Genomic DNA, 25,124 nt, shown 5'->3' with positions numbered 1-25,124 from the left:
GGCTTGTTGTTTTTAGCCAAGCAGTTACAAAATGTTATCTCCTTCTTGCCTGTTAAAGGTGTTGTCAATGACAGTATTAACTGGCAATAAAACAGTTTGCTCAACATTTGTGAATCACTGCAACCACGAGAGATCCTTGAGCCTACACTCATAAATGTGCACACAACATATTAGGATTATTGGTCCATTAGTTTGTGTGATTAGCTGCAGACAGATAGATAGACACAACCAGTTAAAACACATTCTCACGCTGACCTTGTCACATAACGACATTTGGTCATGGAATTTTCATGTAGTGATTTGACATACAAGGTACCCTGAGTGTGTTGGTTGTTGACATTCTGGTATGCTGTGTCAAGTTCGGCCTGTTACATGCATTGTCTGTTTTCAAAATACACTTTCATTTTCACAGTTTGCATACCGTCTCTTTCAAAATAAACGCACTACGTCAGTATAACACCGCAAATTGATGTTTGTTTCCTTCAACAACAAACGCACGTGGTTACATTCAGCCAACACACGATTGGGTTTAGGAAAAAAGACCAGGGTTTGGCTTTACAGTCTTTCAGAAAGCAAACACTGGACTCCCTGGGGAAAGTTGTTGGTTGTTGGACCCATCCACCACCCCTCCCGCCTGATTTCGCCGGACTTTCACCCTCTTAACTTATGTCTATGTCCCACCACATTTCCCCCTGATGCCGCCTGGCACCGTTAAACAATAACAGCGACCGGCCACGTATCGTGCCAACATGAAAGCATGAAGGCATCTGTGTTTGATGACTTTGGAGCGAGACCTGGTTGCCGGACCATGTCTGGTGGAGATAAGAAATATTTCGAAGAGGAGTTGTATAAGGTGCTTATCCATAGTCCGTTTATTACACACAGTAGATGGTGGTCGGCAGGTCCCCAGTTTGGAGAAGCAGACTACTGACACAAAAGCTAAGCAATGTTCTTGCGTTGATTGGAGGAGCAGCAAGAAGTATTTTAGCCACCAGTTTAAGTATATACTATATTTAGCATATTTTCACTGCCTTACGTTGCCATCGGACAGACCTTTCACAACAAGAAACTGACACTGTTGTATCACTCTCTTCAAAGCCAGACTCCTTTAACAGAAACAGTAATTTTACATCACAAAAACACGTGAGTTACTGGTTCTACCACTGTCTTGATCAGTGAGCTTATTCCTGTCCCCAGCAGTACATCGCTTAGTTTCCATGCTGGTGAGGAGACTGATAGGACAATTCTCAAAGAAGGCTTGGCTCAGGCAAGGCAGGCTCCTGGGTTAATATGTAGCAATGTAATCATGCAGAAAACATTAATATATACATACCAAAATGTGAATGTTCGGATTTAAATGCAAAATGAAAACTACTAGGAAGATGCAGAATGATTTATGCATAGATAAATAAATAAATAATGGACCTGGAGTTTAACCATTGTGCTACAAACTGGTTAAATGTGAGGTGAACTTTATACAATTAATCTTAATGCTAACCTTAAATGTCTTCACATTCTTGGGTTGTAGTAAATAAGACTCTTGAAGTGACATGAAAAAATAGCTCATTAATTTTCTACTTTCCAAGTGCAGTTCCTGAACTTTTTTGCTCTAATACAAACTGTCTCTTTGCATGGCCCAAAGATAATTTAATCCAGAAAAAGCTGAACTACAGTCTTTGACCTTTTTTGTCCCTTTGGTCTTCTATGGTCTAAAGCCTCACAGAGCAGCCTGGTGACATGTATCAGCACGTTTTTATGCAGTTAACCTCACGAGAATTACACAGAGTAAACATAAATAAGCTGCTTATTATGTGCCAGACTCTCTTAAGATAATTGAAAATAAATAAATAAAGAAATAAATTATCTCCATGTTTGCATAATAAACAAGTTATATTATGCTGAAAGTTGAGTTTCTTGATTTAACCCAGTGAATGATGTTAGGCTGTAAATCGTTTTGCTTTTAAGGGTAAAAACAGTGAGTAATGACGTTTAAATCTGTTTTTTAAAGACTAGACAACAATTTTAGCATTTTATGCAGTCATAACTTTAATATGCAGGGCTACCATAATGGAAGCCTGTAAGAAAAGACTGCTACAAGTTCAGGTTAAAGCTGGGTTAAAATGTTGTCACACATTTCCACAAGGTTGTTGTTAAATGCCCATCATTTCAGCGTGAAGTAGCTCCTAACTACATGTTGAAATGGCTGGATGACGACGGTAAATATGAAGAAGCACTTGAGAATCCCAGAGAAAACCAAAACTGAGTGTTCCTCCTGAATGTGAATGAGACATGAGCTCCTGCAGAGACGGTGGCCTTCACAGCACAAGTACACAGAATAGGAGATAAACAAATACAGTATAAACAAAAATCTCATGAGTTTCTCATTTGCATGTTTCCCCAAATAATAATCCATAATGCATGACCTGTTGCATGAAAGCACACTGAAACTCAAAGTCACTTTTTCTCTTTTTTCATCGGCCCGAGTCTCTTTCTCTCTCCCCCTCCATCACTGCATTTATAACAGTAAGTAACCCGGCCCTCAGCGAGATGAATGAGGAGAATCTTCTCTCTCCTCCAGGACAAAGACCCGTGCAGGAATCTGGGTCACAGCTTAACCCCCTGCCGACACCCTGTCATCGCAGCCCAGCTCCTTCTCATTCAGCTCAGGGGTTGGTGGAGATCCGAGGACGGCTCCTTCCCTGCGCGCGCTGCCAAAAATCTGCTTGGCGAGAGAGGGATGTTCTGAAAAACAAGCCAGCAACAGAAAACGTGCCGTTCCGCCCAGTCTGGGCCAATCAGGAACAAATATGTCACCTTGTTTTCAGCTGTAAGTGCACCTCGCTCTTGAGCCGAGCAGCGTCAATCTGAAAGGCAGAACGTAGCGAGGAGAGGCATCGTTTACTTAAGTTTCGTCAAAAGCAGATCAGTAGTGTCAGGGTTTGTGTGTGACTCATGGAGGAGTGAATAAATAATGTGTAGAACTGATGTGTTTTTCATCCCCTATCAATTTGATACATATTTGTGTGTTTGTTTTTATACCAGAGAGTTTTCTGCTTCTCCAACAACTTTTTATTTCATGTTTACATGTTTATACCACACAGAAATAGAACCCATATCCTCTATTGAGTAAAACTGAGAGTATTGCAGTGGAAAAATTCTTAATTGCAAGTAAAATCATTCATTCAACTTTCTACTTAAAGCGACACTCATTATTTTTAGGCCACCAGGGGGCAGAAGAACTACACATGTCCTGACATATTTTACCCTTGTCACATGGTTCTTACTAACGTGTCAATAAACAGCTAATTACTTCCACATCCAGCAGACACAGAGCAACATTACCATTCAGTGAAGCTGTGTTTGTGTCCACCTGATGAATCTGAACCCTATAGTCGCTCCTAATTTTCACTCTGATTTGGACTCCACCAACTCCACCAAATGTCTGTCTCTTTAGCTGCTAGAACTATCACTTTCTTTCAGTACCCAGTTGTTCTCGTGCACAGTTCGTACCTTTTCCGATGAAAAGAAATGCACCATAATTCTTCTGTTCTAATGGTGCAGAAAATTGTTTTGGTGCCTGCTTTGAGTGACAGGCTGTCTGGGAGTTGTCACCAAAGTCTTTGTGTCAGATCCACCCCTCGCTCCTCCACAGCTCCACCCTGTCATTCAAATGTGGTTACTGTTGGCTCCAAAAATCCAAGATGGGAATGGCCAAAATGCCAAACTTGAGGCTTTAAAATGAGTCCACCAAACCAATGGGTGGCATATTTTTTATACAGCCTGTGGTGTCAACAGATATTACATTTTGTGTTATACATTTTTATTATGATGAAGATTAAAATATGCTTTACAATACAAGACAGAAAAAGTGGAAGCAAAAAGTCAAAACCACCTAAGGGGGAGAAACCACCCGCCTGATTGAATGTGAGTGAGAGTGTGTGTGTGTGTGTTTTATGTTTGTGTTCCTCTGCTAAACTGTTAAATGATTTATGTGACTAATCATGTGTGCACACCAGGAAACGTGTGTATGAGAGAGTGTGAATTACTGTTTCATGTTTGTTTCATGACACATTGGAGAGCAAATACGCAGCTGGGACTCTGTTGCCTCCTCCTGGTGGTTTGTAGAAACAAACACAATCAGAAGAGCTGATTAGAAAAAGAAACACAATGATGTGTGAAACCTAAACAGCATGAAGAACAGATATGCCAAAACGTTACATCTGTTGCTCTAAAGAAAAATTACATTACATATTCATCTGCAGATTTATTATTTCTGCACACACATTTGTTCTTGCTACAAAATTTGTAGTTCTTCACTCTCTGTTTGGAAATTCAGCCTCTGATATCTGAATTATCTTACCTATTTATTAGCAGCGGGCAGCAACAGCGCAAGAATGGCAGGTCTTTTCCAGTTATACCAATACTATGCTGACATTCTTATGCACACACTAAGATTCATTCATGTTGCAGGGTTTGTTTCTGTTTCCTGGAGGCTCAGTTTCAATGCCTGATTCTCTCAACACCTGCTGCCACTTTCTACCTTTTCTCTTTTTACAATGCTGTTTGTTAACTGGAGAGTAAAATGTCTCCCACAAGACTGAAAACCTGACAGAGTGTCTGCAAGGTCACTATATTGTGTGTGTGTGTGTGTGTGTGTGTGTGTGTGTGTGTGTGTGTGTGTGAGTGAAAGAGACAGACAGAGAGAGAGATGAGCTAATAATGACTACGAGCCCTTGACAGCAAACATTGACGTCCACTTTCTGGGCTTCAACAGTCGTTGAGATGCGGCCGCAATCAACGCTCCATCGCCGCTGTCGCCTCCTCTGTCGTGATTACTGCAGTGATTATGACACCAAACTACTATCTAGAGTGTGTGTGTGTGTGTGTGTGTGTGTGTGTGTGTGTGTGTGTGTGTGTGTGTGTGTGTGTGTGTGTGTGTGTGTGTGTGTGTGTGTGTGTGTGTGTGTTTTAGAGAGACAAAAGGGTGGTAGATAGAAGGTGAAATGGAAAGAGGAGGGGATGGGACTGAGAGAGGGCTGTCTGTCTTTGAAAAGGCATTTAAAGTGGAGGGAGCTGGTCTCTGCTGACATGTTTAAACTGCTAATGGTGTGGAGGGTGTTACATGTTTAAGCTGGAACACAGGATTTATAAAATTGCAACTGTTTTTCCTTGGCAATTAACACTTTACAGTGTGCGATGCCACTTAATACAGGAAGTGCTGTTTTTGTGCACCTTATTGTAAAGTGTTACCAAGGCTTCTTACACAGAGTGCTAAGATGTCATCAAGTGGAAAGGCACATCTCTCTTGCCACACAAGCACCTGCACACAGACTGAGTGTATTTGCCACACTGAAGGTTTAGCTCTGCTGGATGTTGTTTGGATGGGCTGTCTATTTTTGTTCCACCTGTTTTCTCCTGTTTACCTAAGTGTGGGAGGTTAGAGGTTGTATTTTTGTTTCTTTTCTTTTCTGAAAGGTTAGATTTGGTCACTTGTTTGAGGTGTTTTGGTTTATTTGTTGGCCGCGGCCCACCCTGAATTAGAACCAGGATCCCAGTGTGTTCAGCCGGGGTTGTAAATAAGCCAAGCTGTTTGCACATCCATTGATCCGTCTCTGTGGCAGCTGGAGGCTCGGAGAAGATGTTGTGTCTCGGTCACTCTGAGATGGGGTATAACACAGAAAGTATAATACTACAGATGTGAATGTTTTATCATTAAAATGATGAAAATGTAACCTGGGTGGTGTTTTGTTTACTTCAAAATGTACTATCCAACTCAAATGTGGTGTTTCTGAACCCACTTTAATGCTGAGTTGACACATGACGCATGAGCATTTCATTAACAGAGTCTCAGCAGAAAGAAATCCTTCTTGCTTTGCACCCTTGGGACCACAAAGGCCCTCAAGGTGCAAGCCAGCGTCACCATGTTCAGTAGCTTGCAGTTTTCTTCTTCCTTGTCTTTGTTGGCACATTGCAACAAAGACAGGTCGAGCGACAGTTACGGCTCAACTAGGCCATTTAATTGGACTACTGTCCTTGCCCCAGTATACAAGCATGGGAGTGTAGCCAGGTAAAGGTGCTGTGGACGAGTGACTGATGGCTGTCTCTTATAACAGGATGCCTGTGAATACGTGGACTTCCGATGTGGAAGAGTGCAGCAATAGGGTCCCAACACCATATTATCCAGAGGATGCTGTCAGATGTTCTGCAAGACAATTGATTGCTTGTAATCCTTGAGCTGCTTCCCTGGAAAATTTTAAGAACATTTTCATGCGTGCCTCTTACATTTTTTTTATGCGATATTGCATTGTTTTTTAGTACTTTAAAACTGTACTTTAGTATTTTAACTCGTGTTTTTTTTTTTTCAGGTCTTATGAACACTAGTGTTTTTTTAGTGACTGTAACTACTTTGATTTGTGTAATAAATATTTTTTTAACTTAATCTGGACTTGGTTATTTCAGTGTTGCTCTCCATCTGATTTTAAAATCTACTTGGCATACCCTACCCTTCCTTACAGGAGGGGAATAGATTTATTGATTGCTATGATAGTCCGCTATGATAGGTAGCGATATGCGCTCTTTCAGCTTGCTAGTATTGGACCCTTTTCTGGTTGACCTACTATTGGTGCGTTCGTTTTGTACTCGGAGGTTGGAAGTCAGAAGTGGCAGTGACGTCACCTCTGAACAGTTTTTGCATTCTAGTTGACAACGGTGGACAAGTCGGAAAAAACATGAACGTTCCAGTTCTACCGTTGGGCTAGCCGAAGCCACTGTTAGCAATATCAGTTGATAACAACACTCTGTGGTATTTTGCACATACAGACAGTGCAGCAACATGCCCACGGATAAAAAGTGAGCAGTATTATGGGTATGGCTGACCTAATGTAAAATAAATAAGATAAAACTGCTATAAACAGTACTTGAGTGTTTACTCACTGTATGTGACCGGCAGCCATCTTGAATTCATAAGTCGGGGTTGATGCGGTTGCTCTGAGTTTCCGAGTTGGAAATCCGATCTCAGGGTGCGTTCGAGTTTAAACTTCTGACTGGGAACTGGGAATTTTCGACCTCCAAGTACAAAATGAACGCATCATATGTCACAGACCAAACAATTGCACGTCAGCCAGCTGTTCTGCCACTTTTTTTTGAACAGGTCGCCATTCTGTGTTTTCCTCCCATCTATGTATTTTAAAATATTCAACTCTTTCAGATGACACAGCATGAACTGTGTCTCCTCATCCATCCAAAAATGCACATCTCTGGGTGTATATTTTGCCATGTTGTTACCAGCGCCTTCTTCTGTAAGGCATTTAATGATATTTGACTTCCAAGTCAAAGTCCGGTGTGGAAAGTGTGGAGCGTGTGCCGAGCGCCTTGGTCAGCTTGGGTCCGATTGACTGTATACATGCAGGAGTAATTCCACTCCTAGTTGCATTATCTAAGTGTGTTGGTCCGACTTTCAGAAATTCAATTTAGTACGATTTCAGTTGGACTAGCATGTTTACATGTATTTTAAAAGTCTGATTTTAGTCTCTAATGTTATGTAAACAGACTGGGTGAAATAGTGTGACATCATTGGCAGGACTGTGGCTCTTGTCCATGATTGCATGTGCGTCCTGATGCACTGGATACACAAAAGTGGGACCCATTCACAGAAAACCTATGAAAAACAGTAGTTGTATGATTCACTGCTACGAATTCAAAATCTGATTATTTGAGCATTAACTAATTTTTTGAATGCAAATTGTAAAATTCATAAAAAGAGGAAGATTCAATCCGACTAACAGACATAAAGACACATGCACGGACGGACAAATGGTTCATTAATAAGTGAAGCACTGGATGAATGCGCTTTATAAGTTCTCCCTGAGGACCTGATGGGCCGTTTCTATGACGACTGTCTGACTGACCTTCATCACTGCATCACCAGTATCAGATGAATTGGTTCACTGTGTTTCTCTCGTAATTTAATTGCTCAGTTAGCATAGCAATATTAAATCCAAGGTGATTACGGGACGTTCTAATAATCACCTCCTGGCAACAAACGTGCGGCCACTTTCCTGAGGAGAGTTTCTAAAGTGCTTTCAGTCATTTATTTCATTAGACAAGACATTTCCTTTTCAGTAAATCAAGCTCTGATATCTTTCCACACATATTTCTGTTCAGGTTCGCCAGTTTCACAACGTGCACTGTGTGAGTAAGATGAATGATTAATGACCATGGATGGACGTGCACACTCACGCAGGTGTTTTCATGTGTAACTAATGAGACTCAGGCTGGAGTTAGATGAGGCTGTGCTGCAAATAAATGAATCAAATGAATCTGTTGTAGCTCCTTGTGTCAGTAGAATGCTGTGGAGGCAAAAGAAAAAGCAGGATATTGTGATTGAAGCCGCTGATGCTTGAAAATGAAACGTCAGTGGAGTTTACTCAAAGCCTGTCCTGTCTGTGACAGGTCTGAGCTGGTTTGGGCCAAATTAGCTGAACATTCACTGCCAAATGCAGCGATCAATAACACTGAAGAGGCAATGATATTTTTTAGTGCTGAAGCTGAAGGTGAGGGTGTGTGTGCCTGTGTGTGTGAAAGTGAATGGGAGGAAATCCAAAAAATTAAACCAGCAGATTTGGATGAGAAGTTTTGATAGCATCAAATTTGCCTTAACAGAGCACTCACATGTCTCAACTTAAATGTACCCTGTAGTGGCAAAAACTTCAAGATTGGGTTTTTCCTTTAACCCCTATTCCAGTTTGTTATGTTCTTACTACAGAGAAAGAGCAGGTGCAGTTTGTGTGTCACACTCGCAGCCTTCTTTCCAATAATGATTGCAGTGTCTGCTGTCACCTACCTTCTCTCTGCCATGCACCATGCACATCAACTTAAAGGACAGCACCCTCACTACCTTTGGAAGGTGCGCATATTGCAAACACAAACAGAGAAAAAACAGTAAATGAAGTGATTACAAATAGACTTAAATAAGGCTCCTACACAGCAGCCCCCAATTGTTCTCTATAGAATCAGTTGATTAATTACATTAAAGGAGCTATGAACAAATTAATAATTGACAATAAATTGTAAAGACAATAAAGCCTCCTCAAGAATATTATTGTAAGTCTTGTATGTTATTTATCATTCAGGGATTTATCCTGGCTTCATATGAGCAATGGAAATCTCCGCTAGCTGCTAGGCTAATTTATACAATGTAAAATATCATAGGCTTGTGCTAAAAACGTTAGCATGTTGTATTTGTGGGGAAAATATGTCCACATAATCTATATACTTTATACTTTATTAATCCCCCTGAGGGGAAATTCAATAAAGACAAGTGTTTGTCTGTGAATGCTGTGAGTTATAGTGAAGCTGATGTGTGTACTTGTGTTTGAAATGGTCTCTATTAAGCCATGTTTAATGTGTGTTTAATGTGAGCTTTGGGTGTGTTTTGAATCAACTTAACTTTACAGCACTTCACAGAAATCTCCGTCACCAACTAGTGTTTTGGAGGTGTAACTGCAGAGTGACAGACACACTGCACAAGAATAAATGCTTCCAATGGCATAGGCCACGCGCGTAGGCTACAGCATAGGGTCTGTCCCACAAGTATTTCCCCCTCTAGTCTGGAGCTTCACTGAGCGGACCAGACCTCTTGGATCCAGCACGGTCTCCAGCCCTCTGAACAATGGCCATGACTCACGAGGAGCAGTGTGGACAATGTCTCCAGTGTTCAAGTGACTCCTCACTTTTACTCATTTTTGCCTTTCGTGGAGCAGCAGAAGATATTCTTTTGTCCATCTATGCCAGAAAAGGTCGACCATGTAACGGACCTGTTTCCAGCAGTGCTTGGTGTTCCTGTTGTTTTAGGAATGATCAATAACAAAAAACATCACAAAACCAAAGAGCAGTTTGCAGAGACTCCCAGTGTCATTGTTCTGAAAACAAAATAAATTGATCTCAGCTGTGTGACTGAAATATGAAACCTTGTTGTATGACAGGTAAGTAGACAAACGTTTAATCTAATTATTAAATATTAAAATTTGTGTAGAAAAGAAAACATTGTCTGTTGGTTGGAAACAGGAAATTTACAGTGACCTCCAGTGTTAAAGACAAAAAAACTGATGTTTGTATGTTTGTTGCTGTCAGGAAAAAATATTCATTTACGAGTGTTACAACAGTGCTGCCATTTTCCCTGGCGAGGGCAGCTTCCTCCTATTAGTTACCCTCCTCTTCCCCCTGCCTACTGGCCAGCTCGAAATGATGCTTCTCCAAAAACAGAATGAAATCAGCGTGTGGGCAGAATGCAGAAATGGAGGATGCAGATAAACACCAGGTTTGAATGCAAGGTGGTGACCAGATCACTTATTATCTGGATGGAGCGTGTGCAGATTGCATTTTAATAGCGGCTGTTTAAAGGGAAGAAAGGGAGGGAGATGGTTGTGTAGGTGTTCAGAGAAGAAAGAGGTCGTTCTCATTGATTGTGACCTCAGTGTTACATGATTTAGGAGATAATTATGTAGAGTTATAAAATATTAACATTGCAAATTATATAAGAGCTCAAAATAGAAGCAGGGTTGGAGTTAGTTTACTTTATTACCAGTGGAGAGTGGCATACTGGTCTCGTAGTAATGAAGCAGTTAGTTTTCTCCGGATGGTGGAAAGTCATGGAGCAGATATATGGAGAAATATTTGTTTTTGGTTTCGTCAGTTATCTGTGCACCAGCCAGAGAATTCATATGTCAAGATATACACTTCTGTTTGCACAGGAAATGTACAGTTTGCGTACCATCTCTTTATAAACACTACATCAGTACAACACTGCAAATTGACATGTATTCTTCCTTCAGCAACAATGTAGTTAAGCTTTGCCAACACAGAGACACACATGGTTGGGTTTTGGTAAAAAGAACTGGGTTTGGTTTCACAATCTTATGAGAAGTGAACACCTGCTTCCCAGGTGAAAGTCAGTCAGTGGTTGTTGGACCCCTCAACCACCCCTTCCACAAACCCTACTCGGAATTCTACCACCTTAACTTGTGTTATTGTCCTGCTGCGTTTTCCCCTGACTCCAAAGGCCACCCTTACACAATAACAGCGACTGGCCACGTATCATGCTAACATGACAGGATGGCTTTTTTTGATGGTGTCTGATGCTGGAAGTCATTGACCATGCGCCGGATTTTGATGACTGGGGAGTGAGACCAGGTTCCACATTGAGCATTGAGGCTATTGTTAGACGATGACCTCTAGTGGCTGTGTGACAAAAACAATAGGAGGAAGTCAGGTGACGTATTACAAAAAGCGTCAAAGTCTGTTTAGAGAGGCAGCCTGTTCTCATACTCAACTCATCTTACTGCCACTTTTTCAGTGATTTTGGCGTCAGACACAGACACAAAAAGGCACCTTTCACAGTGGTATGATAAGCTGCTTCAGTGTATAACACCGCCAGACTGCGTCAGTTTGAAACGTAGCCGGTAACAACGTTATATAAGGAGCTGGAAAGTCACCAAAGGGCAGGCTGGAGGGGAGGTGGGTGGGTCCAACAAACCCCAGACTTTCACCTGGGAGACCGCTGCTTGCTTCCCATATAAATGTTGAGCCATTTCATCAGTACAACACCGGGCATTGGCATTTTTTTCCGTCAGCAACAAATGCACATGGTTACATTTTGCCTACACACGCACATGGTTGGGTTTAGGAAAAAAGAACAGGGTTTGGCTTTACAATCACACAGGAAGTGAACACTGACCTCGTGGGTGAAAGTCGATGGTTGTTGGACCCACTCTGTTAAACAAGAATGGCAACCGGCTGTTCATATCATGCCAGCGTGAAAGGACGGCTTTTTCTGACAGTGTCTGATGCCGCAAGTCATTGCCCAAGCTCTGAATTTCAAGGACTTCGGACTGGGTTGACTTTTAGTTGCCAGAGGGACTCTATAGCGCCTCCCAGAGCTCAAGCACTCGCACTAACTAAAGGGAGGATGGGAGCTATCTGCCAAGACACTCCTCACTTTCGTCTTCGTCCTTTCTGTAAAGAGCTGGATCAAGGGCTTTTGTGGTTTGCCAACTATTTTACTTGTCATAGTTACAATCCTAGAGAGTTTATTTTTAGATGTACAGTTTAGATGGCCGTACCAGGCAGGAAGGTGAAAAGTTAAAACACTTTCTTCTATAGTTTTGTACACTCATTCTAAAACCTTCTGACTAACACCAAGGCCACTGAGTTTCCTAAGATCTCTTGTAAATATACTCAGTATTTCCAGAGAAGGTCACAAGGGAGTCCAGGGTCGCACCAAGGTATGCAAACTTTCTACAGTTCCAACACATTGGCCATTGAGTGAAACTGGCTCTGTCTTCACGTCTTGTTTTGTGCAAATAATCAATTGTTAAATCTCGGCCACATTAATTTCTAACTTGCTGATGCGACACCATTTGAAGGGCCTTAGCATGGGCCAGGTAGGCAGCCTCACCTGATAGGTCTGTTTACTGTAGTAGACCAACTAAGGTGATGTCATCAGCATGTTTAAACAGTCTAAAATATTTCTCATCAGTAAACAGAAAGAATAGCACAGGGGAGAGAACACATCCTTGTGGGCAGCCTGTGCTCACACTGAGCTCATCTGATGTGCTCCCCCTGACACAGACTCAGAGAGGCGCTTAGAGAACTAATGTTGTGTTAATGTCAAGATCAATTAGCCTTTTCAGGGGTACGTGTGTCTTCATTGAGTTAAAAGCTGAACAAATAAAACCCTGGCGTAGCCTTTACAATGCATAAGATGTTTTGTAACTGTTGCTCTTATATGCAAACTGGAGTGGATCATGGTGGCCACAGTGTTGTGCAGGTGGCTGGCCAGAACACGTTCCATGGTTTTACACAGAATGAAAGTTATTGTGAGTCCATATTTAAGCAGTTAAACTTGCTGATGCTGCCCTGAGCGCACCTCAGTGGGCTCAAGTTTCTCGCGTAATATAAATTTTACATGCTCCTATGAAGATTTCTTTTTTTCTCTGTAACTGTATCTGGCTTTGCACTGTTAAAGTGGAGGTCAGTGAACACCATATAGTAAGCACAAGGTAAACATTGCCTCAGGCTACATCAGATTTTGCATGAAATGTTTCAGATGTGTTCGAATGGCCTCATAAAATATATAAACAGGGTTCACTGGAAGAGCATGACAGACAACTGAGAGGGCTATAAGGAAAAGTGTGCAAGAAATATATGTGTGTGTGTGTGTGTGTGTGTGTGTGTGTGTGTGTGTGTGTGTGTGTGTGATGAGAAAATGACAACATAATTGTTCATGAATCAGACGAAGCACCGACAGAAACCTTTCCATCTTGTCCTCTTTGTAATAATTGCATGTGCTGGAGCTTAAGTGTGATGCACGTATGCTTGTTATCCATGCATGCCTGTGTGTGTGTGTGTGTGTGTGTGTGTGTGTGTGTGTGTGTGTGTAGTAATTGCCTGGTGTTTAGGGATGTGAGTGCAGTAATGAATTTGGTATAAATACCACTGAGCTTCTGGAACAACGGCAGGCGCACTGCAGTTACAGTCATGGCATTTCATTTTCTGACGCGTCCACAGACGGACAGAGAGACAATCTGAAGACGCAGTGACCTTTACGTCATATAGAAACTCTTTGTCGCTTTCTGTCTCTGCAGAGAGAGGTGTGAAAGTAGTTTCATGCAGGGGGAACTGCCTCACACATCTATACATTAGAATAATTGTCATTTCAATGTATATTGTCTTTGTCAAGTTTATATTTATCTTAATATTTTCACAGTGGATGCTTTGTGTTATAGGATTTTGCCCTGATTTTAAATGATAGGTTAGGTTTGTAAGTCATGACGTGTTTTTAATTTTTGGGATCCTTCCTGTGGGTGTGAGGTGACTTCGGGCAGCCGAGCATATCCTGATGCAGCGCTGATATGAAAACACTCAACACACAGTTTGTGTTTACTGTGATGGATCTCATGCTCCGAGGTTGTTTTCTGTCTGTACATAAATGTATCAGGAAAACAAAGCAGTTTATCTCCAGACTGTGGGCAAGAGAAACCCAAAAAGGAAATTCGGCTTTTTCAAGTAAATGAATCTGATAGAGGCAAATTACTCATCAAGACCATTACACAACTTGTTTACCCTAATATCACCACAGTCCGACTGTAATGACATGACAGCGCTCTTGTGTGATTTGTTCTTGGTCATTAGATTTCAGTCCGTCACTTCCTGTGGGACTGATACCCACACTGACAGCAGGATGTCAGACAAATTGGGGAACTCAACAGAATCTTAATCAGGGCTAATGCGCTGCTTCTTTCTGCTGCGGGCAAAATCCAGAGCAGGAGTGTCTTTGTTTCTTGTCTTTGTCTGATTCAACTTCAACCATCTGGTTCTGATTTTCAGCTCTCATTTTCTGTCTCATGTCACACGCCATCTCGTGTCTTTGCAGATGCCTGTTCCCTGTCAGCTTCCTGCCCACCCTCACCCGACCTGTCACCTGCTCACACACCAGCTCCCTGTAAGACCATTATTATCAGTGTATATACCTCCCAGCCTGCCCTTTGCCATACTGTGGATTATGTCTTGTCACTGTAGATTTCCAGTTTTTTCTCTGCGTCTGTCTGCCTGCTTTTATAATCTCTCACTGCTGATTGAGTAGAAGTGTTCTACCTGCAGTGTGCCTTTGAACTGCCCTACATAACCCCTATAATAAAAGAGTTGTTAAGAGATAATTATATATCATGAGTGTATTACATACAGCAGATGGTGGTCAGCATGCTCCCAGTTTGGAGAAGCAGAATGGGTCCAAAATGGAAGCTAATCGATGTACTGTTGTGGACCAGTGCGGCAAAAAAACATATTTTAGCCACCTAAAAATAAGTCCCACCTTAACAAAAAACAGTTTAGTATATGCTATCGTTAGAATATTTTCACTACTTTACCTCGCCATCAGACAGTGATATCTGACAGCAAACTGAAGCAGCTATTTTGTTCTCTTCAAGGCCGGACTCCATTGAGAAAAACAGTGATTTAACATTGCTGATCAAAGGGGCTGCTGGTCCATTGCTGCCTTCATTAGTTAGTTTGTTTTATCCTGCAATTAAACTGGTAAACTGGTTTATAAACAGTGTGCTGTGAGATCTGCCGCTGCGCACCTCACAACCGTGCGTAATAGTCGCGGGTAATGACCGCTCCTCGTCTGCACGTCTTTGATGTTTGTCTCACTGACAGGAGGAGAGCCTACAGACAGGTACCCATTAGCTATGCTCCGTCACAACCGTGCATAATAGTCGCGCGAAATGACCGCTCCTCGTCTGCACGTCTTTCATGTTTGTCTCACTGATAGGTGGAGAGCCTACAGACAGGTACCCATACGAGCCACTCTGCCACAACCGTGTGTAATAGTCGTGCGTAATTACCGCTCCTTGTCAGTTAGACTGCACATCATTCATGTTTGTCTCACTGACAGGTGGAGAGCCTACAGACAGGTACCCATTGCTCCGCCACTGACTGCACTTGTCCTGTCCTCTCCCTCTTCTTTCTCTCCTGTCCTCTCTGACTATCACTAAACTCTGAGCTTAATCATTAGCTTTTAGCTTAGCAGCACTCGTAATTGAGTAGGCTTTTGAACAATGCAGGAGAATTGTTGCAGACAGTTTATATTATCAGCCTGGGCCTGGGGCTTGTTGTAACAGTAAATGGGATGTGTTGTAACTTGTGTAAGTTAAACTGTGTCTGTGTGAGTGAACATCTTACCCTGCGATGGGTGATGTGGGCAGCGGTTCCAGCCACACACTGCTACTGCTGCCAAGCAGCCCTGCCCGTTGGAAAGAGTGTGGGATATACCACTACTAGGAATGGGAGGGGGGACTAAATCTTTTAAGATTTAAATAGCACGTTATTGTGCGATTATAATGAGCACCGCTTACATTGTGCTTTCAATAAATACTACTGCATTGTTCAAAAATTATTAATTGTGTCTCAAATGATTCTAGGGGGGTACAGCTTTACTGAAGGGGGAGTCATGCCCCCCCTGTCCCCCCTGTCCTCCCCGGGATTTCCGCCCCTGTCCTTAGCGTTAATTATAACAGCCAACTTATTGAAAAATATCGGGTTTAAATCGGGCTCGGGCCCATAATTACAGTTAATTGGAAGGTCCGGGCCGGTCCCAGACATAACGTGCACGGGCTTGGGCCGGGTCGGGCTGAATTTTTTTGGGCCCGATCTAAGCTCTACCTACACCCCATTCACCTCCAGTCACCTTATCCAGAGCCCAGGATGAGCTCATCAAAAGCCCATTCCTCTTCACACCCAGATCCTCCGCTTCATCACCACCACCAGCATCTAGACTCCACAGGGGGGTTCCCTAATCTGCTACGTCTTTACCAACCTCCTGGAATGGGTGATATCACGATGGGGTCTAATCGCCAAAGACGTTTCACATTTTTCACACTTATGTGCACATGTAAATGAATATTCTTCTCTCTCAGAGCAAGTCTCTCCTGATTTAACTGTAAGTAATACACTGACTATGGATAAGCAACCCATACAACCCCTTTTCAAAAAATCTGAACTATCCCTTTAATGTCAGGTTATCTAGATGCCTTAATTTTTCTCATCTATCTCCATAAACTCAACCACGTTGTGGTTAATATGGAGTCAGAGGTACGTTATGTTTTTGTTCTTACTCTGGTTACGAAGGTTCTTTGTGCAACGGTTTAACAAACTTTAAGCAGTTCCTTCAGTATAAGACAAATATATGGAGATAAACTTAAATCCTTAAGTAAACATTTTAAGGAAATCGTAAGGAGAAGACTCGAGGATGTTATTGTTAAGGAAACCTTATCTCTGTCTTTAAGGAAAATCTTAACTTAATTTGTTTTGGAGTTTAAGGACCTACTGAAGTAATGCAAAGTTACCAGCACAGGTGAAATATATAGCTCCACTTCCTCTGAGCCCGAGCCTGAACCTCCAACACTCTCAGCCACATGAATACAGAAACACTGTGATGATGCAGTCTGAACAGCTGAACCTGTAGAAGACACCTGTGGGGTTCAGGGTGCCGTCCCCCTGTGGCCCCTGGGTGCCTCTGCTCTGTTTCAACTCCACTACTGACTGAAGATGAAAGGAGTCAACAGAGGGATGCTGGAAAAACAAAACAAACTGAACCAAGCCGAGAAAATACAAGCACAGAAAGAGGAAAGCCCAGAATCCCCCTGTGCCATTTTTCATCTTTGATTTTGTTTTAATTTGATCAGCAAGCATTTTTGAAAGTTCCTCATGACCTGACCATTGGTCTTCTGAAAGGTTTCTTAATAGCTATGTAACAACTGGAAGCTCATTCTCTTGTTGCACTCTGTAATTTACTCAGGATAGCATCATTATAATAAAGCACAGGTGGTTCAGTTTTACAGGAGAGTTTTTGAGCAGATGAGATGTTGACATGTCCTCACTGTTCTGGTCACAGACTGCACTGCTGTATGTGGAAAAATAAGCTTTTCCCCCTTTTAATATATATATTTTTTCTTTTCTTCTGACCCTAAAAGATGTGATAACCCTTCCCTTTGACACAAACTGGACGTGCACACGCTTCAGGTACTAAATACTGAAATCACCATCAATCTGTGTTATTACACCAAATATGGAAATATTTCATGTTTTATTTTATATAGCATATTTATATGGCCATCTGTTATGATCCTGGATTTCTGTTTATATTCTGAGTTTTTTGTTTGTGTTCCTTGGTTCATGTTATTCGTTCATGTTTTATCTGCTTCCTGTTTTATTTTGTAGATTCTCTCCTCATGTGTCGTGTCTGGTTTCACTTCCTGTCTTTGTGTTTTCCCACCTGTTTTCTATCACACCTGTCTTCCTTCAGCCTCGTTAGTCCTTCCCTGTTCCCAGAGTCTTCCCTTCATACCTGTTCTGCGTTAGTCCATGTCCGCACACAGACGAGATTAGGTGTATCTGCAAAGGTTTTTTTTTTATCGTATAGATCTTTCATAAACATGGAACCAGCGTTTTAGGAGCCCAAATACGCCAACTTTTGAAACCGGGTCCCATAGAGAAAAAATCTTAAGGCGCCACCTTCGGGTTTCCGTATTTACAACACAGTACACCTCTTTTCTGAAGCGATGACGCTATAACCCCACCTCTCCCTTAACCCGTATGCGCTAGGCGTAAAGGCACCACAATAACAATGGCTGACTACGCCGTGGTTGCGTTTGTGCTACTTTTGTAACCCAGTCTTCAGTACATACTAAGTGGGCTCTGGCATTTGTATTTTCCGCCATCTTCCTCTTCGTGTTTGTTTATATCGCACGAGTTTTATGCGCATGCTCCATTTCTTATTCTCTGTTTTGGTGTAGCGTTGCAGCGCCACTTACAGGCCTTGCATATATACTATAGCGTTTTCAGTGGCTTCATGTTTACGTACACATATCTTGAGACAATTCCGTGTTTATGGAAAACTTTTAAAAAATGACATCAGTTCCGTCTTTGTGTGGATATGGCCTGAGTCTTGTTTGCTCCACCCTAGTGTTCCCTACCACACCCTTGTTGTTAACCAGTCCCCATTTCCCTCCTACTGTGTCCTCCTACTCCAGCTGTGTCTCATTCTTGTGATTAGTTTTCTGTGTATATATACCAGTGTTTCCCTTTGTTCCTTGTCAGTTTGTCCTGTGTTCATCCCCCTGTTGTTGGTGTCATTCCCTGCTCTGATTTACCGCACCATCCTTATCATCATACTGCAGCTTTTACTTTCATTCAACATCCACTGATGGCAAAAACATTTTTGCATCGCTCCTTACCTTGTATGCTTCTTTAATTTTTTTAAACATTGCAATGACAAACTGGAAATGTTATGTTCACACCTTTTGTTACACTAAATTGGGAGATTCTTCTCACTTCATACAACAAAGTCTCTCGTCTCAGTGATTTGTATTCAACAGTTTGTCTTTGCACCATCAAGAAGAACAGAATTCACCTCAGAGTATAAAGAAAAAATGCAATAAGAAGAAGAAACAGTCTTCTGTTGGTGGTTAGAAGTGATCTCATTACACTCCAGCCCCTTCATTTATTGCACAAGAGCTGACAAAAGATGTCCTGCTGTAAAGAGTAACTGCAGAAATGCAGTGTAATATATCCTCAGGTTGTTCATCTGACTCAGAGGTTACCTGACCAGACTTCTTGAACTCCCCCTCAGCCCTCTCGGGCTCTGCAGGAACAAAAAACCTCCTGCTGCTCCAGTTTGACAAAAACCTCTATTAACTGCAGACGTGTTTCTTAGTGTTTCTCATGAGCCTCAATTTCTTTGCAGTGTTCTGTCCTCAGCTCCTTATCTTCATTTTCACTGAGCATTCAATCACTTAGAGCTGGCAGGTGGTTTTAATAGTTCTGTCAGAAATGTATCACAGTTCAGTTATCACCTAAATGAAACACGTTCAGCTTTGTTGCAAATGCTTTAATCTTCTCTCAAATGGTGTGTTGTGTTTCTCAGACCTCAGAGGTCTGTAAGGAAGCATGTGTTAAACCCCCTGTCAGCATTGTTCCCTGCATTAAAATTACTAATGGCTTTCATACTACAGGAAACAAGGAGGGCAGGTGGTGAGGTGATGTCGAAGCTGAGAGCAGACACAGCCTCAGTGCTACATGTTTCTGTTGTGAACCCAATCTTTATAAATGAACAACCTCACCAGTCCATCTATACATAAAGTAGCTTCAGAAGTAATCTAGCAGTAATAGGAACTGATTAACTATTAAGTACTAATCTTGCAAAGCTAATCAGTATTTATTGGTCCAGTGTAGGACCACGTCAGTGATTCTGTGTTTCAGCCCATTAGCTACAAACTGCACGTACGATTGAATTACCTCAAACAATTGCTCCAAATATACGACAACTTTCAGATTAATTTATTTCATTTGGGCTGCCGCTGATCTCACTTAATGTCAGAGAACAGTGAAAATAAGTGACAAGCTACAGCAGACAATGACCCTGATGAGGACCTGTGAGTCTCTCTTCCTGCTCTTTTTGTCTCAGATATCTCGACCTACCCTCCCTTCATCCTCTCCTCCCTTCTCCCCTCATTTTTTCTTACTCAGTCTGGTGCATACCTCTCCCGTGTCTCATTCTAGGTATCGTCTGAGGGGGCTGTAATCAGCTCTCCTGAGACAGAACGCCCACACTGAGTCTCCCTCTGCCTGATCTCCAGTACATCCTCCCAGATCAACCTAACAGAAGACATCCCTGTTCCACCTTCACCTCCACTTACATCCATTCACCAGTCCTCAGTGACAAACACCTCCTGAATTGAAGTTAAACATTTAAACGACATATTGTTGCGGCATGGTCCTTGCGAGTGAATTGATATTTGTTTAAAACAGGTCGTCCATCAGTCACAGCTAACATTCAATCACCCTCATTTTTTGGGGTATATCACATTCAAGTATGCTCCAAGGTCTGAGAAAAGACAATCAACAACTAAAATAATTGCTATCTCTTAGTGCCCAGAAGCTGGATGGCCCTTGAATGCACCAACAGAGACAATCACTGCTTGAAAACTCCACAGGACAGTGATTTGAGTATCCCCTGGTTACCATGGATTACCCTGACTTCCTGCAAATTGAATTTTCACAGGACTTAATTGATTCAACGACCGTCCTTTCAGAAAGCGAAGAACCTCTCTAAAATATTGTGATTTGGTGAGTAGTTGCCTATAATTTGAAATACAGGCAATTTAGAGATAAAAGATTAAAAGCAGTAACATGTTGGCACTGACCTTTAAAAGTGCTTTAAAAGTTTCCTCCTTTTATTTCTGTTAATGCAGAAGAAAAAATGTCGGTTTGTTTATTTTGACAGCTCTGTTCTTATTCCAACATTGTTCACACTCTGCGTTTAAGCGCTGAACACTTAATCACAGTTTGTCAAGGCCTGTTTCACCCCAGAGGCTCAACCTTGAGAGGAGGAAGAGCCTGAAACAACACAGCATAATGTCTTACTCTGTCAACTTACAGGTGCAGTGACCCCAAAATCAAAAATGCATATTTTCCTCCTATCTGTAGTGATGTTTATCAGTCTAGATTGTTTTAGTGTGAGCTGTCTGCCTTCTCTACAATATAATGGAACTAGATGTCATTTGAAAAACTCAAGGGCAGTGTCTCTTTCCAGAAATCATGACCTGGTTCCTGAAGATAATCCACAGGCCTTGTTGTGAGCAGTTTCATGTAGGAACTATTTTTCTTTCTACAGAGCTATCCGTCAACCGTATCACAGCGCAGACAAAAGTGCACTTGTACTGATGGACGAGAGGCTCGTGCTCGTGACAGGGCAAGATGTAAACATTAATGGCGTCCTCCTCGGCTGAGCTGTAAGCTAAGTTAGCTAGCTCAGTGGGGTGATACAGTTAGCGGTTGTAGTTCGGTAGAAGGAAAATAGTGCCTACACGAAACTGCTCACAATAAGTTCTGTGGATTATCTTGGGTGATCGGGTCATGATTTCTGGAAAGAGACATTGCTGCTTTTTTGACACTTTGAGCTCCGCAATCTGAGTGCCATCTAGTTCCATTATACTGGAGAGAAAGCGGACATCTCAACGGAGGATAACTCCAACAATCGGCAGCTCACACCAAAACAATCTAGACTGATATGTAGCACTACATGTAAGAGCAATAATATGTATTTTTGATTTTGATGTGAACAGTCCCTTTAAAATTTGACCTTCATTAACTGTGTCAGCCCTTTTCATGGAAAGAGGAGACACCATATTTGACGGGCATAAAGTGCAGATATTAAATAACTGAAACCTTCAGTGGCTCGGTGTAATAAATTAGGTTTAATGTCCGACAAAGCATTTTGTTTTCCCTAAAAATCATCATTTAATCTCCAACCTCACTGTGTCAGGTCGATCTACTAACTAAATCTGCTCCAGGTTAAACAAGTGAAAACACAAACAATCAACACACTCTGATATTGGCATTTTATCTGAAGCTTAGCCTGTACAGTCAAGTCTCTCTGGTGTTGTGTAGTTGGGTTATAAAGTCCTCAGAGTCCTATGTTATTTGGAATTAATCAGTAGCAGGCGTTTTGGAGGATAAGTTTGATCATAGTTTGATCGAAGTTTATGTTTTTATTTTGAAGGCAACACAGCCTAACTTCCTGTTTAGTTATGGCCGTCAGTTAGCTCAGTGCAGTTTCTGTCTTATCCATCCCGGTGGACTTGACCTGGTATTAGAGCATCACTCTCAAGCCCCGCCGCTGAGGTGAACGGCGTGATTGTTTCCAAGGAGATTTCGGGGTCATCCTCAAACTGGACAGTGGCGGGAAGCAGCAGCAGCCTGTTGTTTCTCTGGGAACCATTGGAGATGATCGACTCCTCATCAAACTGTGCGCTCATGTCCTCCAGGTTGTCAGACCCGACGTTAATGGTGCGAGGATGTTGCTGTGGCTGCGCAGGGACCAGCGCCTCCTTGTGGAGCGTCGTGTCATGGTGGTAAGACACAAGCTCGTCGCTGAAGTTCACAGCCTCCACCGTGTTGTTGGAGCACATTTGGTTGCAGCCCAGGATGGTGGCGAAGGCCCGGCGGAAGTCTGCGTTGAATGCGTAAATGACCGGGTTGAGGGAGGAGTTGGCCCAGCCGAACCAGACGAAGACAGTGAAGGTGGTGTCGCTGACGCAGGGCGGGTCACAGAACGGGACCGTGCAGTTGAGGACGAAGAACGGCAGCCAGCAGAAGACAAACACCCCCATGATGATGGAGAGCGTCTTCAAGACTTTGGTTTCCTTCTTGAACGACGACTTCAGTGAGGCTTCATCGTTGGGTCGATGCTGCTGCTGCTGGTTTCGGTTCATGCCGTGACCTTGGTTCTGCGCCTGCTCTGCCGCCCGCTCCAGAGACGTGATCCGACGGATTTGGGTCTGAGCAATCCTGTAGATCCGGGTGTAGGTGGCGATCATGATCACCACCGGGATGTAGAAGCTGATGAGGGAGGAGGAGATGGCGTAAGTTTTGTTCAAGTTGGCGACACAGCTTTTAGCGACGGCGCTAGCGTTGAGGTTGGGGTTGCTGCTGTTTGTGAAGTTCCTGCCACTGGCGGCCATCATGTCCATCACCTCCTCCATCACCTCTTCCTCCTCCTCCCCAACCTGGTGCCAGTTGAGCTGCACTGGGATGAAGGAAATCAGGATGGACAGCGACCACGCCACCCCGATCATGACAAACGCCACCCGGTGAGTCATCTTCCGCTCATACTTGAAGGGGCTGGCGATGGCCCAGTAGCGGTCCACACTGATTATGCACAGGTTCAAGATGGAGGCTGTGGAGCACATGATGTCAAAGGCGATCCAGACCCCGCAAAAGCGTCCGAACAGCCACGTGCCGGTCACCTCGGTGATGGCCTCCCATGGCATCACCAGCACGGCCACGAAGAGGTCAGACACGGCCAGAGAGATGACGAAGAAGTTGGTGACTTTGGAGCGCAGGTGGCGGAACCTGACCACGGCGGCGCACACCAGCGTGTTCCCGAGCAGCGTGGACACGATGAGCAGGAAGAGGACGCAGCCGACGAGGACGCGCAGTCCTCCGCTGCCTGCACCGCTCCCGCCGTCCTCGTCGTCGTCCTCCTCTTCCTCGCCGCCTGTCCCGTCCAGCTCCGACAGAACTTGGGTGAAATTACTCCACATCGTGTAGTTCTCCATTTTTCCTCCACAGAGACAGTGATTAGAAGTGTTTACAGGTCATTAACACCCGCATGTAAAACAACCGCTTCTCTTAATTCCAGCAGCTCCTGACGCACAAACCATCATCTGATCTCTCAGTGATGGATAAAAACAGTGAGAGGGAAAGACCATCCAGTTTAATCTTCATATGCAGGCGTCTTCTGAAAATGAGATCCTCACTCCGGACAGTGAAGGGCAAATCAATAACTGGAAAAGCGCTCCGCCAGAATTTATCCTCAGAAACTGAAACAATAATAAAGATTTTTTTAAAAATAACTCAAATCATAACTTAATATCAGTGATGCTGATGAGTCCTGTCGAAGCTGAGTGTCCCCACAGAGAGGTAAAAAGGTCTCTGTCCCGGTCTTTTGTCCTGGTGTGACTCACAGTGGACTCACCTCTCTCTCAGTGTGACGCTCAGACTCTGTCAGGTGGAAGCCTCTGCGGGGCGCGTTACCTCCTCAGCACAGGTAATAGATTACAGTCATATCAGTGGAGAGTGTTTTAGCTTTGAATAGAAATGAAAACGAGTCCAAATAAAAAGTTTATGTCTGACTTATAATATCATGTATGTGCGTTTCTGCGAGAAATAAACCTCTAAATTAAAAATAAGATAAATATGATTATAAAAGGAATTTATCATATAGTATTTTTAATTTTATCTTATAAATAACTGTTATGCAGTTATTTATAAGGAACAGAGAGGTTTTCTTAAGTAATCTGGCATCATGCCTTCATCCTTTAACACATTATCCAATCAGACTCATTACTACAGGCTAATATTATCAATATTTTACAGGATCTACATGAACTCAGCACACAGTGACAGCTTGTTTATTTCCTGAATTTTAAAATGAAATATCCGTCTGACAGAAGAAATAATTTAATTTGCGTCTGGCTGGGATAAAAGGAAATACACTTTACTTCCTCCTAAATCTTCATTATGATGTTTTTCCTTCTCTGCTCGTGTGTTAAATTTGATTTTATATAACAAAGACAGACGAGAATAACAATAGGATGATAAAGTAAGCACACTGTTGATCCTTTATTTATTTATTTAGCAGACAATAAGCAACAATGACTGAAACACTGTCTCCACTGTCTATAACCCACTTTTCAACCACACACACATAACTAAACACACAGCACACACACTTCAGCACCACAGTTCAGTAAAACACTCACAGCCTGTTGCTGTTGTGCAAAAGATTAAAAAACACTCAACTAAGTCAACGTCAAATCATCTTTTTTTTTTTTTTTGCATAGATGCAAAGAAATAATATTCAGACAGAAGCTTCACTTAAATTATATACAGCTGAAAGACCAAAGTATATTTGACACAATGATAGAAGTGATAGAAAAGTGTCATTTTCCAGCTTATTCTCATTTGAAAGACCGTTAATAATTTATCGATTAAAATGTCAGATA

At 42.5% G+C, this 25,124-nt stretch overlaps 1 protein-coding gene across 1 annotated transcript; it reads right to left on the bottom strand.

Moving 5' to 3' along the window:
* Nucleotides 1-20,823: 20,823 nt before the first annotated feature.
* Nucleotides 20,824-24,060, bottom strand: LOC125903688 (D(1)-like dopamine receptor). Its single transcript, XM_049600766.1, has one exon. The coding sequence runs from the start codon at nucleotides 23,673-23,675 to the stop codon at nucleotides 22,179-22,181; it is 1,497 nt and encodes a 498-aa protein (XP_049456723.1). The 5' UTR covers nucleotides 23,676-24,060; the 3' UTR covers nucleotides 20,824-22,178.
* Nucleotides 24,061-25,124: the final 1,064 nt, after the last annotated feature.

The sequence above is a fragment of the Epinephelus fuscoguttatus genome, linkage group LG16 (assembly GCF_011397635.1).
Source record: "Epinephelus fuscoguttatus linkage group LG16, E.fuscoguttatus.final_Chr_v1".
NCBI classification, from domain to species: domain Eukaryota; kingdom Metazoa; phylum Chordata; class Actinopteri; order Perciformes; family Serranidae; genus Epinephelus; species Epinephelus fuscoguttatus.
This window is presented reverse-complemented; position numbering and strand designations above follow the sequence as displayed.